The sequence below is a fragment of the Anopheles darlingi genome, chromosome 2 (genome assembly GCF_943734745.1).
Source record: "Anopheles darlingi chromosome 2, idAnoDarlMG_H_01, whole genome shotgun sequence".
NCBI classification, from domain to species: Eukaryota; Metazoa; Arthropoda; class Insecta; order Diptera; family Culicidae; genus Anopheles; species Anopheles darlingi.
Genome location: NC_064874.1, coordinates 92256902 through 92259401, shown reverse-complemented (window position 1 = coordinate 92259401; position 2500 = coordinate 92256902). Strand labels below are relative to the sequence as shown.

Sequence of the window (2500 nt, the reverse complement as noted above, 5' to 3'; positions counted from 1 at the left end):
TTCAACAGGAACAGAAGGATGAAACGAAGTTCGCAGAGTCTCGTGAGGTAATCGAAGACGTGAAAAAGCAGCAGAACGAAAAGTTGTTGATCAATTTACCACAAACACTGGCCGAGTTGAAAACAGAAATGTTCAAGCAACGAGAGCAATGTATCGACAATCACAACAAGTATGAAACGCTTATCGAGCAATTACAGCGCGATAATACGAAGTTGCGTAGCACATTATTGGATGTTCAACTCAGCTCTTATCAGACTTGCAAAGATGTGCCGGTGAAGGTGTCAGGAAAGTATAATATCCGCGGAAATGATACATTTTCAACTTTTGTAGCGTATTGTGAGCAACAGGAGTTTGGCGGAGGTTGGATGGTCATTCAACATCGTTTCGATGGATCACTTAGCTTCGATCGCAACTGGACGGAATACAGAAATGGATTTGGCATTGTCGGTGGAGAGATCTGGATTGGGTTGGAGAAAATTTATCAGTTTACGAAGAAACACGATTGTGAGCTGCTGATCGAGATGAAAGACTTTTATAACAACACCAAATACGCGAGATACTCCTCATTTGCCATCGGGAGCGAATACGAGCAGTATAACCTGGCCACTCTGGGAGAGTTTAGTGGCACGGCTGGGGACTCCCTATCACAACACATAGGAATGAAATTTTCGACCACAGATAGAGATAATGATCCTAGCGCAACTAATTGTGCTGAAAACTATCATGGAGGATGGTGGTTCACAAAATGTCATTATTCGTTTTTGAATGGATTGTATCGAAATGTTAGTGGGCTGTCTGAGCAAATAATTGCCTGGAATGACTTCAGCGACGACTATAGAGGGTTGCGCTACTCCCGCATGTTAATACGTCCATTGAACTAGTAAGCAGAAAGGCATAACAAGGAGTTAAACAAATAAAGTGGTAACACAAATCAACTTTAATCTACAAATTGAGCAACAAACAAGTTATATTTTCGAATATTATCTATTCAAGAATAAAATTTCTGCACTTTGGTTCGATAGTCTAGCGTTCAAAATACTCGACTGCCTGGAATTGCTGGTCAGGAAGGCCAACAGATTCGGGAAGCTCTGTACTGTACTTTACTGAAATTTTCATTAAAAGACTCTGAATCGCTATCATTCCTACGTCGATTCATGAAAAACTTTCATAAAATTCTGCTGCGGTTCAGTACGAAAATGAAAATGAACTCGAAACGAACAAAAATGAGGCGTCAAGTAACGCCTGACGGGAATAGGCAACCGAAATTTTTTAAAGCTTTCTTAAGGTGGGTTCACACCGACCGCACCGCACGCGAATGATGACGTATCTTTTTGCTGCAGAGGCGATTATTTTTGTCCGGGATTTTTTGGGACTTTTTCAGGGTTTTAATAAGTTTTTCTACAAATTAACCAAAATTACGAATTAATGATAAGTGTTTTAGCAGCCAAAAGGTGCCACGAAAGTGCCGCATGACGGACACACCGAAAACCACCAGATTGCCGGAGATTTAACCGGAAGCGGCCACGTAAAATATTTGAATTCATCGTTCATCATTTTGTAAATCGTGCAAAATGAATCTTTTGGCTGTGTTTTCCTTCGCCCTATCGGTGCTAAGTGTTTCCGGGAGCGACTACACTTTCCTCTTCAACGCCACGAAGCAAGTACCGGGTAATCATCTCGCTGAATCAGCTTTGTTGACCGCTTATCTCGTTTTGCAGACTCCCCAACAAGGCCGTCACCCCCACGTTGGCCAATGGTCACCTCGGATTCGTCGTTTACGGTGATTCTGTGCACCTGAATGGGGTGTACAATGGACTGAGGGGTGTTAGCCATCGCGCCCGCATCCCCAACTTTGCCAACATCCAGATCGGAAACTGTTCCTCGCTCAAAGTACAGACCAAGAACTGCCGGTATCAGCTGGATATGCGGAGTGGCAAGTTTCGAACGACTCTGAAGGATCCGGCCGATGGGTACAGTGTCCTGCATGAGGTATACCCCAACCGGCACTTTGACCAAACCATCGTGAACCGGATCACGGTGCGCCGGTTGCAATCAACTCAACCGATCGAGATCGAAATGCGGCAACTGACTGGCCCCAAGAGCGTCGATCTCGAGCTGGATCCACTCGATACGATGGACGCTCGAGGAGAGGTTTACTTCCTTATGTGTGGTCGAACAAAAGAGGTCGAAGATCCTCGATATCAACCGCAAGGACATTCGATCTGCGTGGCGTACAAACAGATTCCGCGAACGCTGACGCTCGCACCGGACGAACCGGAGAGGACGTTCGTGTTTTTCACGGTTTTCTCTCGATCACGCGAGGAAGTGGAACGCGAACTAACGGGATTAAGGAATCACGATTACGAGCAACTGCACCGGCACGAAATGGATCGAATGTGGCAAAAGTATGGCATCACCGTGGAAGGCAATGATCGGTTGGATCGCGTTATCAAAGCGAGTGCCTTCTATCTCTCGAGCTCATTGCCCTCGCAGGGTACCT

At 45.4% G+C, this 2500-nt stretch overlaps 1 protein-coding gene across 1 annotated transcript in view; it reads left to right on the top strand.

The window, feature by feature from the left end:
- The window catches only part of LOC125951808 (protein-glucosylgalactosylhydroxylysine glucosidase-like), a 5436-nt gene that overhangs the window by 1222 nt on the left and 1714 nt on the right, over positions 1–2500 (top strand). The window contains exons 2-3 of the mRNA XM_049680867.1: positions 1–1657; positions 1719–2500. The exon at positions 1–1657 is cut by the window's left edge and continues 376 nt beyond it; the exon at positions 1719–2500 is cut by the window's right edge and continues 772 nt beyond it. Coding sequence (XP_049536824.1) covers positions 1572–1657; positions 1719–2500 — 868 coding nt within the window. The 5' untranslated portion in view covers positions 1–1571. The remainder of the gene's footprint in view (positions 1658–1718) is intronic.